Raw genomic sequence first — 12,545 nt, forward strand, 5'->3', positions numbered from 1 at the left:
CCAGCAGAATCCCCTTTTTTCCACCTGGGAAGGCCCTCAGCTGACCCTGTGGAATATTTGGGGTGTCCTGAGGCAGAATCCCCTTTTTCCAGCTGGGAAAGGCCCTCAGCCAACCCTATGGAATATTTGGGGAGTCCTGATCCCTTGACCCAGCAAAATCCCCTTTCCCCAGCTGGGAAAGGCCCTCAGCTGACCTTTTGGAATATTTGGGGCGTGTTGAGACCCTGACCCAGCAGAATCCCCTTTCCCAGCTGGGAAGAGCCCTCAGCTGACCCCGTGGAACTTTCTGGGTGTGCTGAGGCCATAAAAGAGCCTTTCCCACCTGGTTCCTGCAGCCCCTGAGCACAAACAGGTGCTGCAGCTCCTTGGCTTTCCCAGCCCTGTTTCCATTTATTTCCTCATCCACCCCATCCATCTTTCTCCCACATCAAGTCCTGATTAGGCTGAGCAGGAGCACAACAGGGTTTTTTTTCCCCCTCCCACAGGAGGCTCTTTTTGACCTTCCTTTCCTCTCCTTGTCTGACAAATTGTGGGAGCTGACCCAGAGCTGGGATAATTTGCTCCAGCCCCATCCTGGCAGGCAGCTGCTCCAGCAGGGTGTCTGGATTTGAAAAGACAGGTGTGTGCTGAGGAAGGCAGGAGCCCCCCCTGAAACGGAAAATGTAAACCTCCTCTCCCCCTCTGAATTGTTATAAATTTGAAATTAAGGGGCTCTCAGGTAAAGATATGAGAATAGGAATAATAGCTCTTTACTAGGGAAGAAAAATTTTAAAACAAACAAACAAACCTAAAACAAACTGTCAAAAAACCAATGCAGTAATACAAAACAACACTGACAGAGTCAGAACAGGAGCTGTGGGTCAGGGTGGTGGCACAGTCCCATCCCATGGTGGCTCAGCCCTCCTGCAGTGCCAGCTGTGGTTCTGCTGGAGCAGGGAACCTGGAGTGTGATGGTGTTCACAGGGGTCTGAGGATGAGGGAAGAGACGAGGATCTGACTCCGTGTTTCAGAAGGCTTGATTTATTATTTTATGATATATATTATATTAAAACTATACTAAAAGAATAGAAGAAAGGATTTCATCACAAGGCTAGCTAAGAATAGAAAAAGAAAGAATGATAACAAAAGCTTCTGTCTTGGACTCTCTGTCCGAGCCAGCTGACTGTGATTGGCCATTAATTAGAAACAACCACACGAGACCAATCACACATGGGCCTGTTGCATTCCACAGCAGCAGATAATCATTGTTTACATTTTGTTCCTGAGGCTTCACAGCTTCTCAGGAGGAAAAATGCTAAGGAAAGGATTTTTCATAAAAGATGTCTGTGACACTGGAGAAGGGTGGAGTTTTCCTCTGCAGCTCCAGGGCTGCTGGAGATGGGCCTGGGCTCCCTCAGGCAATGCAGGGCAGCACAAAGCTGCTCCTCTCAGAATGCAGGGGGCAAAGGCTGCCTTAGTGTCCCAAACCTCAGATTGTATCCAGGTAGGAACACTTGGCTCCTCCCCTGGGTGGAGCATGTCCCCATGGGATGATGGAATTTTATCAGCCATGCAGGGACACTTACTGGTTGTGGAAGAGATAAAGAAAACTGCCCAATTACAGAATTTAACTGCCCCACAGATAGGAATAGAATACACAGCCCCATTTCCAACCTAAGGCACAGGGATGGGAGGCCTGAGGGATATCCAGGATATTTAGGATATCCAGGATACCCAGTATATTCAGGATATTTATGATATTCAGGATATTTAAGACATTCAGAAGCATGGCTGAGCAAGGTGCAGTGGCACAAGGACTCCTTGGGTATCTCCATCCCAGATTTTTCCATCCCATCTCTGCTCCTCCTCAGCAATGCCAGGTGGTTTCTAGGACACATTTCTTTATTTAAGGCATTATTTGGGAACTGATCAGTGGGGAAAACCCCAAAAGCAGCAGGTACGGCTCCTCTGCTTTGGGGAAGAACCTGCAGCTGCTGATTTTCCTGCTGCTGATTCTTCCCCAAGCGCCGGGCCCAAATTCTGGGTTGGTTCTGTAGGGTCTGGGGAGGGAATTTGGGGTTGGCTCAGTATTATTTGGGGAAGAGATTTTGGGTTTAGTTCTGCAGTCTCTGGGGATGGGAGTTTGGGGTATTTTCAGGAGGATTTGGGAAGGGAGTTTGGGGTTGGTTCTGCAGGATTTGAGGAAAGGAGTTTGGGGTTGGTTCTGTGGGATTTGAGGAAAGGAGTTTGGGACTAGTTCTGCAGTGTCTGGAAAGGAAGTTTGGGGTTTTTTCAGTAGGATTTGGGAAGGGAATTTGGGTTTCGTTCTGATTTGAGGAAGGGAGTTTGAGGTTGGCTCTGCAGGATTAAGAGAAAGGAGTTTAGGGTTGGTTCTGCAGTGTCTGGGTAGCCCTGCAGGATGTGAGGAAAGGATTTTGGGGCTGGTTCTGCAGATCTGAGGAAAGGAGTTTCGGGTTGGTTCTGCAGGATTTGGGGAAGAGAGTTTGGGGCATTTTCAGCAGGATTTGGGGGACAGATATTGGGTTTGCTTCTGCAGGGTCTGGTGAAGAGATTTTGGGGTTGGTTATGCAGGATTTGGGGAAGGGAGTTTGGGTTTGGTTCTGCAGCATCTGGGGAAGAGATTTCGGGGTTGTCTCTGCAGGATTTGGGAAGGGAGTTTGGGGTTGGCCCCCAAGGCGTGGGAACCCTTTTGTAAGCGCAGCCTCAGAGAAACCTCCCTGGCAGCTCCCAGCCTTCCTCTTCTCCCTCCTCTCCCTCCTCCGTGCGGTTGCGGCGGGCCAGGCTCCACGCCAGGCTCGCCATGGTGTAACAGGATCCCGTGGCAGGGAATCTTTCGGGGCTGATAAACCCCGAGCAGGCGGGAACTGAAGGCAGGTTCCCTTTGAAGTGCACCTCGCATTACAGCGAGCTGCTCCAGCCTCGGGATTTCAACCACCAATAAAATGATTTATGAGCATAAAAGGCCCCAGCCACCTTTGAGCTGGGGGAAGGGGAGGAATTGCAAACGTCATTAGCTGCAGAGGCTCTGCTTTTTCTCTTTTTCTTCTCGGGGTGACGAATGAGGGGCAGAATAGACCTGTTTGGGCAATAAAATGAAAAATTAAAATTTAATTTATTAAAAAAATTGAATAATAAAATACTTATTATGTACAATAATATATATTATATATAACAATATTAAACTACTTTATTAACAATAAATAAAACGATAAATTATTTATAATATATAATAATAGAGATTGTATATAATACTATTAAACTACTTTATTAACAATAAATAAAATAATAAAATATTTATAATATATAACAATATCGATTATATATAATAATATTAAATTACTTTATTAACAATAAATAAGATAATAAACTATTTATAATGTAAATAATATAGATGATCTATAATAACATCAAATACTAATAAAATAAATATTAAATATTAATGTTACTATAAAAGAAATAAAATTATATTAAATATTAAATACTTTATTGACAATAAATAGAATAATAAAATAATCTATTTATAAGATATAATAACATAGAATATAATATAGAATATAATGATATATTGACATAATTTACTAACAATATGGCACATATTCGTGGGGCTGCAGCCTCCAGCCAGGCTCAGTGGGAAGACCTTCTTTCACCTCCTGAGAACCTCTTTTGGTGCAGGTGGATTTTTTAATGTTATAATTTTTCATTTGTTTGGCTCCAGCAAGCACCAAGATCTTGCACTGGCTCCGGCACCTTCCAGTGAGAAAGAGGCTCAGTCTCAGCTGGCTGAGTGTGGAAATGGCCCAAAATGTGAAAAAATAGGGGGTTTATCCTCAGTTTAACCTGTGTAAGGACTCAAATTGCTTGATTTCAATCCCAAAAGCAACAGTTTTCCTGGAGTCACAGGAGGAGCGTAATTAGGAACTGGATTTCCTGGCTGATAATCCTCTCCCTTGGAGTTTATCTTCCCTTTCTTCTCCAACACTGCAGAGCAAAAAGGCTCATCCCCAGGGTGGCTCTACCTGGCTGTAAAGGGATCCCGAGGATCCTTTTATCTCCGATAAAACAAAGGAATGACACCGCGTGGGGGAGGCAGGGCGGGAGGCGCCGCTCTCGCACAGGTGGATTTTAATCCCGAACAGATTGAAAGTGTAAATGAGACAAAAATCCCCTCACACGGGCCGTGAAACGGCACAAATCTGTTCCGAGCTGTGTTTTGATCACACAAATCAGACCCCAGGGCAGCCAAATCCTCCTGTCCCACCTTAGAACATCTCACTCCACATCTTCTTCCACCTCATCCCAGCTGGATTTGCAGTCTCTGGCTTTTGGTTGAGAAAAGAAAAAGAACTTTCCCACCCTTGGGGATGCCAGAAATTGCTGGGGTGGCTTTGGCACCTTCCTCTTCCTCTCTCTGTGCTGGATTCGGATCTTGGCCCTGGTTTTGCTGCAGGTGCAGGACTTTGATGTGCTGATCTCTGCACTGGGATCTTGATCTTTGTAGGGTGGCTCTTCCAGCCCCAGCCCTTTCCTCTGCAAAGAAAGGTTTATTCCTCTTTTTTCCTCTGCAAAGAAAGTTTATTCCTATTTTTTCCTCTGCAAAGAGAACATTTCTTTCTCTCATTTTCCTCTGCAAAGACAAGGTTTATTTCTCTACTTTTCCTCTGCACAGACAAAATTTATTTCTCCTCTTTTCCTCTTCAAAGAGGTTTCTTTCTGTTCTTTTCCTCTGCAAGGAGTTTCCTTTCTCTCCTCCTCTGCAAAGACAAAGTTTATTTCTTCTCTTTTCCTCTGCAAAGAGGTTTCTTTCTCTCCTTTTCCTCTGCAAGGAGGCTTATTCCTCTCTTTTACTCTTCAAGGAATTTCCTTTCTCTCCTTCTCTGCAAAGACGAGGTTTGTTTCTCTCCTTTTCCTCTTCAAAGAGGTTTCTCTCTCTCCTTTTCCTCTGCAAGGAGAACATTTCTTCCTCTCCTTTTCCTCTGCAAGGAGGTTTATTCCTCACTTTTCCCCTTCAAAGGGGTTTCTTTCTCTACTGTTTCTCTGACAAGAGAAGACAAGATCTCTTTCTCTCCTTTTCCTCTGCAAAGAGGTTTCTTTCTCCCATTTTTCTCTCCAAAGACAAGGTTTATTCCATTGCTTTTCCTCTGCAAAGACAAAGTTTATTTCTCTCCTAAGCACCAGGAACCCCCAAGCTGTGGGAGTGGAAGGGGGTGACATTTCAGGAGCAGAGCAGTCCCACAGCCCCAATTCCACACTGGAATTTCCACCCGTGCAGGACCAAAAAAGGCCCGGGGGATCCTCTTTGCACGACCAGGGCACACAAAAGGTTATTTAGGTTATTCCTTTATTCCTTTGTGCTGCTCCCCGCTCCCAGAACCTTCCATGGACAGGGCAGGATGAATGCAAAGTGCTCGGGGTCCATTCAGGGCTGTCCCCTCAGCCCTGTCCCAGATTTGGGGTGTTTGGGTGCCAGGAGCCGCGGCCCCGCTGGCCCCGCTGGCCCGGAGCTCACAGGACGGGGGTGACCCATTTCTGTCACCCTCTGAGGGCTCTGGGCAGGCAGGGCTGGGTGCCAAGGACCTGCCAGGGCCCCACAAACCTCCCAGAGCTCACAGGCACCATGAAGGGAGCCGGGGGGTTCTGGTGTTCATGGTGTGAAAAGCAGCGGGAAATGGGGCCTGGCTGGGCCTGGGGCCTGCCTGAGGCACCGCGGGCCTGGAGAGGGGTTTGGTAAAATGGGGCCAGAGCAGCCCAGGAACCCCAGAGCAACCTCAGGAACCCCAGAGCAACCCCAAAGTGATCTCACAGGGAACCCCAAAGCCATCCCAGAGCAACCCCAGAGTGACCCTTGAGGACCACAGGAACCCCAGAGCAGCCCAGGAACCCCAGAGCAACACCAGGAATGAGGAACAGATCCAGGGAACCCCACAGCAACCCCACAGCAACCCCAGAAACAGGGAACAGATTCCAGGAACCCCAGAGTAGCCCCAGAGCACCTTAGAAGTGGGGAACAGATCCAGAAACCCCACAGGGAACCCCTGTGTAACGCCAGAGCAACCCCAGGAATGGGGAACAGGTCCAGGGAACCCCAGAGCAACCCAAGAAACCAAGAACAGATCCAAGAGCAACCCCAGGAAAGGGGAACAGATCCAGAAACTCCAGAGGAGCTCCACAGGGAAACCTAGAGCGACCCCAGAACAACCCCAGAAAGTGGGGTTTGATCAAATGGCCACCACAAGCACCCTAGAAATGGGGAACAGATCCAGGAACCCCACAGTAACCCCACAGGGAACTCCATAGCAGCCCAGAAAGGGGGAACAGATCCAGGAACCCCAAACCAACCCCGAGGGGAAGCTCAGGGGACCCTGCCCAGCAGACAGGAAGGGGGGGCAGAACCTCCTGAGTGAAAATTGCCTTTTCCTGTAAGAACAACACCTAGGAATGAGGAATTGTTTGTAGGGAACTCAATAGAAAGATGCCCACTTTGAGACTGGGATCCTGTTTGGGGCTTGTGGGACTGTGGTTCTGTGGTGTCTGGGAAGGGAGTTTGGGGTTGGTTCTGCAGGATTTAGGGAAGGGAGTTTGAGGTTTTTTCCATAGGATTTGAAGAAGGGAGTTTGGGGCTTTTTCAGCAGGATTTGCAAAAGGGAGATGGTTTGTTCGGGGTTGGTTCTGCAAGATTTGGAGAAGGGAGTTTGGTTTTGGTTCTGCAGTGTCTGGGGAAGAGTTTGGGGTTGATTTTGCAGTGTCTGGGTAACGAGTTTGGGGTGGTTCTGCAGGATTTGGGGAAGGGATTTTGGGGTTTTTCCAGTAGGGTTTGGTAAGGGAGTTTGTGGTTGGTTCTGAACCATTTGGAGATGGGAGTTTGAGGTTTGGTTCTGCAGCATTTGGGAAGGGAATTTGGGGTTGATTTTGCAGTGTCTGGGGAAGGGAGTTTGGGGTTGGCTCTGCACCATTTGGAGAAGGGAGTTTGGGGTTGGTTCTGCAGTGTCTGAGGAAGGGAGTTTGGGGGTTTTTCAGCAGGATTTGAAGAAGGGAATTTGGGGTTGGTTCTGCAGGATTTGGGGAAAGGAGTTTGGGGTTGGCTTTGCAGTGTCTGGGGAAGGGGGTTTGGGGTTGTCTCTGCACCATTTGGAGAAGGGAGTTTGGGGCTGGTTCTGCAGATTTGGGGAATGGAGTTTGGGGTAGCCTTGCAGGATTTGAGGAAAGGAGTTTGGGGTTGTTTCTGCTGCAGCTGGGGAAGAGAGTTTGGGGCTTTTTCAGCAGGATTTTGGAATTAATTTTGAGTTTGGTTCTGCAGGATTTGAGGAAAGGAGTTTGGGGTTGGTTCTGCAGCACCTGGGGAAGAGATTTCGGGGTTGTCTCTGCAGGATTTGGAGAAGGGAGTTTGGGGTTGGTTCTGCAGATTTGGGGGAGTTTGGGTTTAGTTCTGCAGGATTTGGGAAGGGAGTTTGAGGTTGGCCCTCAAGGTGTGGGAACCCTTTTCAAGCCCAGCTCCTGCTCTGAGGCTGAGCAGCTTGGGAACCTGATGGAAGGAGGGGGGGTTTCCCCCACTCCTGATTTTTGCTCAGTTTTTTTCCCATTGCTGTGAAATTCAATCGTGTTTTGCAGCCCTTGAGGCCTCCCAAAGCTCAGCAGCTGTGTTCTCATCTGGCCTGAAAGCTTATCCTCGTGAACCCCAAACAGAACAGACCTGAGAGCCCTCTGTGCTGAAATGGAGCAAACCCAGCCCACCAGGCAGCTTGGGCAGCTCTTTTTGCTCAGCAGAAAGGAGATTTTCCCTGATAAAACACTTGGAAAACCCTTTTTACCTCGCAGAGAGAATATTTCCCCATTGAAACACTTGGGAAGCCCTTTTTACCCTGCAGAAAGGAGATTTCCCCAGTGAAACACTTGAGAAACCCTTTTTACCCTACAGAAATGGGATTGCTCCCAATAAAACATTTAGGAAACCCTTTTTACCCTACAGAAATGGGATTGCTCCCAATAAAACATTTAGGAAACCATTTTTACCCTACAAAAAGGAGATTTCCCCAGTGAAACACTTGGGAAACCCTTTTTGCTCTGCAGAAGGAGATTTCCCCAGATAAAATTCTTAGGAATCTCTTTTTATCCTGAAGAAATGGGATTGCTCCCAATAAAACACTTGGGAACCACTTTTTACCATGCAGAAAAGGGATTCCCCCTGGTAAAACATTGGAAATCTCTTTTTACCTTGCAGAAAGGAGAATTCCCCAGTGAAACACTTGGGAAACCCTTTTTGCTCTGCAGAAATGGGATTGCTCCTGATAAAACATTTAGGAAACCCTTTTTACCCTGCAGAAATGAAGACTTCCCCCAGTAAAACCCACCAGGAATGCCAAACCCCTAAGACCACGTCCCATAAATTGGAGGTTGTGTGGGTGACCCCAAATTCTGGGTAAATCTCCGTTCTGGGGTTCAGCAGCAGGAATTACAAAAGCTCCTCTGGAGCCTCGCAGGTGAAGCAGCAGAGCTGAGCTCAGCTTTGCTCCAGTGTTTAGGCTGGGTTTATTTTAATGCAGAAGTTGCAGCAACATTCTGGGCTGGCTGCAGAGCTCCTGCTGATGCCTTGGGAAGGCTGAGCTAGAACAGAGACTGGACAGAGCTAAAGAATAAAATAGGGATTTATTGAAAGGATCCCCTCAATGGATCCACCTCGGGCAGCACAAGAGCCCAGCCAGGGCTGCACCCAAGATGAACCAAAATGGTCACAAAATGAACTCAAGATGAACCAAAATGTCACAAAATGAGCCCAAGATGGACCCAAAATGGCACAAAATGAACCCAAAATGTCACAAAATTAGTCCAAGATGAACACAAAATGGTACAAAATGAACCAAAATCGTCACAAAATGCACAACCGCTCATGGGGTCTCTCACTGTTATAAATTCTGCTCCATTTGCATCTTGCAGTTCATTGTCCAATTCCAGCTTTAGCCCATGCAATCCCATCCTTGTTTTTCTCTCTCCATTCCACGTTGTTTGTGCTCCTGGGCTGAGATTTGGATCATTTGTCCTTGGTCCCAGCAGAGCAGGAATTGTTTTGTCTCCCTGCTCTGTGCAGAGCTCACCGTGCCCTGATGTGAGCCCAGACCCACGCACCAAAGCAGCACAGAATGTGAAAAACGGAACATTTAAACCTGAGATATCAGCACAGAATCTGAAAAATAGAAAAGCTAAACCTGAGATATCAGCACAGAATCTGAAAACCAGAAAATCTAAACCTGAGGCATCGGTGGCAAAGCGTTTTGGGGCTGGTGCCAGCACAGAGCTCGGTGCAATTCCATGAACACCGAGGCTGGAAAAGCTGGGGAAGATTTCAGGGCTGTTATCCCGAGGTGTGTCCATCTCTTTGCTGAGCTGAGCTGTGACTCAGCTGTACAAGGGCACTGCTCGGAGCCCTGCTAATCCTGGCTGCTCCGGGGGTTTGTTTGCCCCGTGTCCTTACTTCCCATCCCTAAAATAAAGCCCAGACCCACACACTAAAGCGGAACAGGACCTGGAAAATATAAAATCTAAACCTGAGGCATCATTGCAGGCAGGGCAGGGCTCTGAGAGGAGCCGAGCCCCGATCTCCCTGCGGGGCGGGTCCATCTCTCCAGCTTGTCTAACACCGCGAGCACGATGCTAATCTGGCCATTGATCCCTCCTAACAGTGCCGCTATTATGGCCCTTAATCCTCCGGCAGAATTCCCAGCCTCGCAGATAACGGGGAGGGCCAGGTGGCAGGGGGCATCTCCCTGGGATGGACTTTTCGGGAACGCACAAACCCCATTGTGGGTGTGGGACCTCAATTTGGGAAGGACTTGGAGAGCTTGAGGACATCCAAAGGAGGCAACGAGGCTGGAGAGGGGCTGGGAGCACAAACCCTGTGAGGAACAACTGAGGGAGCTGGGGGTGTTCAGCCTGGAGAAAAGGAGACTCGGGGTAATCCTAACACTCTCTAGAACTTTCTGAAAGGTGCCTGTGCTCAGGTGGGGTTGGACACTTTCTCCAGGAACTGACAGAACCAGAGCACACAGCCTCAAGCTGCACCAAGGGAAATACAGGTTGGATATTAGGAGAAAGTTTTTTACAGAAAAGGTGATAAAGGTTTTTACAGAAAGGTGATAAAGTTCTGGAATGTTCTGCCGGCAGAGGTGATGGAATCACCATCCCTGGATGTGTTTAAGAAAGCCTGGATGTGGCACTGGGTGCCAGGGTTTAGTTGAGGTAATGGGGCTGGGTTGGACTCGATGATCTTGTAGGCCTCTTCCAGCCTGATGATTCTGTGAATTTGAGGGAATTCTGTGAATTCTCTGAATTTTGGGGATTCCAGGAACCGTGGAGGTGGCGGAGTCACCATCCCTGTATGTGGCATTGGGTGCCAGGGTTTAGTTGAGGTGTTGGGGCTGGGTTGGACTTATTGATCCTGAAGGTCTCTTCCAACCTGGTCATTCTGTGAATCCCTGTCCACCCCCACAGCTGGGAGCAGCATCCACCCAAAATCCTGCGAGGATCCACCCAAAATCCTGGGTGGGGACGGGGATGGGGGTGTGGGGTCAGCAGGGAGAGGGAAGTGAGGAGGGGTGGTGGGATTCATGTCCACACTCCAGGGTGAAGGACCTACTATGGTCCAGGAGCAGCTCGAGCCTGGGCTTGGCTTTGGCCAGAGGGTGCTGCTGGCAGGTGTGACAGGCAGAGCTCAGTTGTGACCTGCAGGGTCCTGTCCCCCAGGTGTGACAGGGAGAGCTCAGGTGTCACCCATGGGGTGTTCTCTGTGTTCTCTGTCCCCCAGGTGTGACAGGCACAGCTCAGGTGTCACCCACGGTGTGTTTCCTGTCCCCTCAGGTGTGGCTTTTCCTGTCCCCCAGGTGTGACATACATTCCTCAGGTATCACCCGTGGGGTGTTCTCTGTCCCCCAGGTGTGATAGACACTGTTCAGGTGTCACCCATGGAGTGTTCTCTGCGTTCTCTGTCCCCCAGGTGTGACATACTTTGCTCAGGTGTCAGCTGTGGGATGTTTCCCATCCCCCCAGGTGTGCCAGGCATTACTCAGGTGTCACCTGCGGAGTGTTTTCTATCCCCCAGGTGTGACAAACATTGCTCAGGTGTCACCCACGGGGTGTTCTCTGTCCCCCAGGTGTGCCAGGCATTGCTCGGGTGTCACCCACCGGGTATTCTCTGTCCCCCATGTGTAACATGCGTTACTCAGATGTCACCCCCGGGGTGTTCTCTGGCCCCCATGTGTGACATACATTGCTCCAGTGTCACACACAGGGTGTTTCCTGTCCCACCATGTGTGCCAGGCATTACTCAGGTGTCACCCATGGGGTGTTTCCTGTCCCCTCAGGTGTGCCAGGCACTGCTCAGATGTCACCCACAGGGCATTTCCTGACCCCCATGTGTGACATACATTGTTCAAGTGCCACCCGTGGGATGTTCTCTGTCCCCCATCTGTGACAGGCATTGCTCAGGTGTTTTCTGTCCCCCAGGTGTGCCAGACACTGCTCAGGTGTCACCCACGGGGTGTTCTCTTTCCCCATGTGTGACAGGCATTGCTCAGGTCTCACCTGTGGGGTGTTCTCTGTCCCCTCAGGTGTGACATACATTGCTCAGGTGTCACCCACGGGCTGTTCTCTGTCCCCCCAGGTGTGACAGACATTGCTCAAATGTCACCTGTGGGATGTTTCCCTTCCCCCATGTGTGACAGGCATTGCTCAGGTGTCACCCATGTGGTGTTCTCTGTCCCCAGGTGTGACATGCATTGCTCAGGTGTGACATGCATTGCTCAGATGTCACCCACACAGTGTTGTCTGTCCCCCAGGTGTGACACGCATTACCCAGGTGTCACCCGTGGGGTGTTTCCTGTCCCCAAGGTGTTACAAACATTACTCAGGTGTCACCCCCGGGCTGTTCTCTGTCCCCCCAGGTGTGGCTTTTCCTGTCCCCAAGGTGTTACAAACATTACTCAGGCGTCACCCACGGGCTGTTCTCTGTCCCCCCAGGTGTGGCTTTTCCTGTCCCCAAGGTGTTACAAACATTACTCAGGTGTCGCCCACGGGCTGTTCTCTGTCCCCCCAGGTGTGGTTCAGCAACCGGCGGGCGCGCTGGCGCAAGCAGGCCGGGGCCAACCAGCTGGCAGCCTTCAACCACCTGCTGCCAGGGGGCTTCCCGCCCACGGGGATGCCGGCGCTGCCCCCGTACCAGCTGCCCGACTCGTCCTACCCCAGCACCACCATCTCCCAAGGTGAGCCCCCTGTTCCCCTGCCCCCCCTTCACTGAGGGCTTTGGGGTCCCCTCCAAACCACCCCCGATTCTCTCCTTGGGCCCTTCTGGGCTGGGACATCCTGGGATAGCTGGGAGCCCCTTGTGGGTTTTGTTTTGTTGGGGAAATTGGGGTTTTTCATCAAGTCAATGGAAATTCTTCTGTTCTCTATCCCACGTCCCTTCTGCTGTGTCCCCGTGTCCCATAGCTGGAGTTTTGGACGTGGAGCACATCCCAGTAAATTGGGATTGTGTGGGTGATCCCTCATTGTGGGTAAATCTC

The 12,545-nt window shown here is 49.7% G+C and overlaps 1 protein-coding gene across 3 annotated transcripts in view; it reads left to right on the forward strand.

Moving 5' to 3' along the window:
* The window catches only part of PAX7 (paired box 7), a 140,705-nt gene that overhangs the window by 67,199 nt on the left and 60,961 nt on the right, over window positions 1-12,545 (forward strand). For all 3 annotated transcript variants that reach the window (XM_059487470.1, XM_059487469.1, XM_059487472.1), the window contains exon 6: window positions 12,080-12,245. In XM_059487470.1, coding sequence (XP_059343453.1) covers window positions 12,080-12,245 — 166 coding nt within the window. The remainder of the gene's footprint in view (window positions 1-12,079; window positions 12,246-12,545) is intronic.

This window comes from Ammospiza nelsoni, chromosome 22 (genome assembly GCF_027579445.1).
Source record: "Ammospiza nelsoni isolate bAmmNel1 chromosome 22, bAmmNel1.pri, whole genome shotgun sequence".
NCBI lineage: Eukaryota > Metazoa > Chordata > Aves > Passeriformes > Passerellidae > Ammospiza > Ammospiza nelsoni.